The 984-nt window shown below is 40.0% G+C and overlaps 1 protein-coding gene across 1 annotated transcript in view; it reads left to right on the top strand.

Annotated features, from left to right (window-relative positions):
* si:ch211-284e13.5 (zinc finger protein 85) overlaps positions 1-984 on the top strand; it is a 3,369-nt gene that overhangs the window by 1,334 nt on the left and 1,051 nt on the right. The window contains exon 2 of the mRNA XM_032539473.1: positions 527-871. Within this exon, the coding sequence (XP_032395364.1) occupies positions 527-871 (345 nt within the window). The remainder of the gene's footprint in view (positions 1-526; positions 872-984) is intronic.

Here is a 984-nt window from a genome sequence, read left to right as displayed (position 1 = left end):
TATATATATATATATATATATATATATATATATATATATATATATATATATTCCCCCCCACGGCATTTACAGACAAGTCCACAGGTAGCTCTGTTTCTTGAGATGCTGCAGTTCACATGCAGACCACAAAAAAGTGACACGGATTTGTGCGTTTTGTTTACTTTTAAAGGAATGGCAGAGCAGATTCCAAAAAAGGCAGGGTTTACATTTTTATGATGTAAATTGAGAGGGCAAAAGCAATATTGGCTCAAGAAAATTAGCTCCCCGTATCAGTCAACTAAGGCTGATGAAGAAAGAAATCGGCACTAAAAAAATCCATATCGGTCGATCCCTAATCTAGAGAATATACATAGTGTAGAATGTTGTAGTATATGTTACAGAAACATGTAAAATGGACGACCAGGGTATCAGCCAGAGGTGACTGATGAAATTATAAAACCTGCTTTTGGACAATGGCTTAACATTTTGTTGTGCATAACCCCTATGAAACTGTCACTGCATGTACACTGTGATCTTTTGTTAACAGAAGCCGTCGAAGAGATCTCCCGTGAAGTGGTGAGGATGGAAAGCATTAACCCACCATGTCTAGACCTGGCAGCTCAACACCACAGCTCTTCACCACTTCCCAGCGGGGACGACAAGTCCACCTTTGAGCATGTTATGATAAAGCAGGAGAAGCCAGAAGAGGAGGGAGGTGATTCAGCATGCTGTTTAGACTCTCTCAAAATGGAGGATTTTAGCATGGAGGATTTTAGCCCGGAGTGTATGTCAACGGTCCAGTCCAAAATGCTGGAGGAGTGGAAACCAGAAGTGCTGGATATTCAGAGCCAAGACTCAAATGCTCCTCTGTCCTGCAGCAAGCTGGCTCAGGGTAAGAAACATCCAAATGACTCTTCTGTCATGTTGATTTTCCTCTTACTAAAAAAAGTTTGAAAAAACTAAATCAAGTTTTTAAATGTAAGTGACATGAAGGTGAAAATGTTT

This window comes from Etheostoma spectabile, chromosome 2 (assembly GCF_008692095.1).
Source record: "Etheostoma spectabile isolate EspeVRDwgs_2016 chromosome 2, UIUC_Espe_1.0, whole genome shotgun sequence".
In the NCBI taxonomy this organism is placed as follows: Eukaryota; Metazoa; Chordata; class Actinopteri; order Perciformes; family Percidae; genus Etheostoma; species Etheostoma spectabile.
The sequence above is the reverse complement of the archived record's forward strand: the minus strand, read 5'-3'. Positions and strand labels throughout refer to the sequence as shown.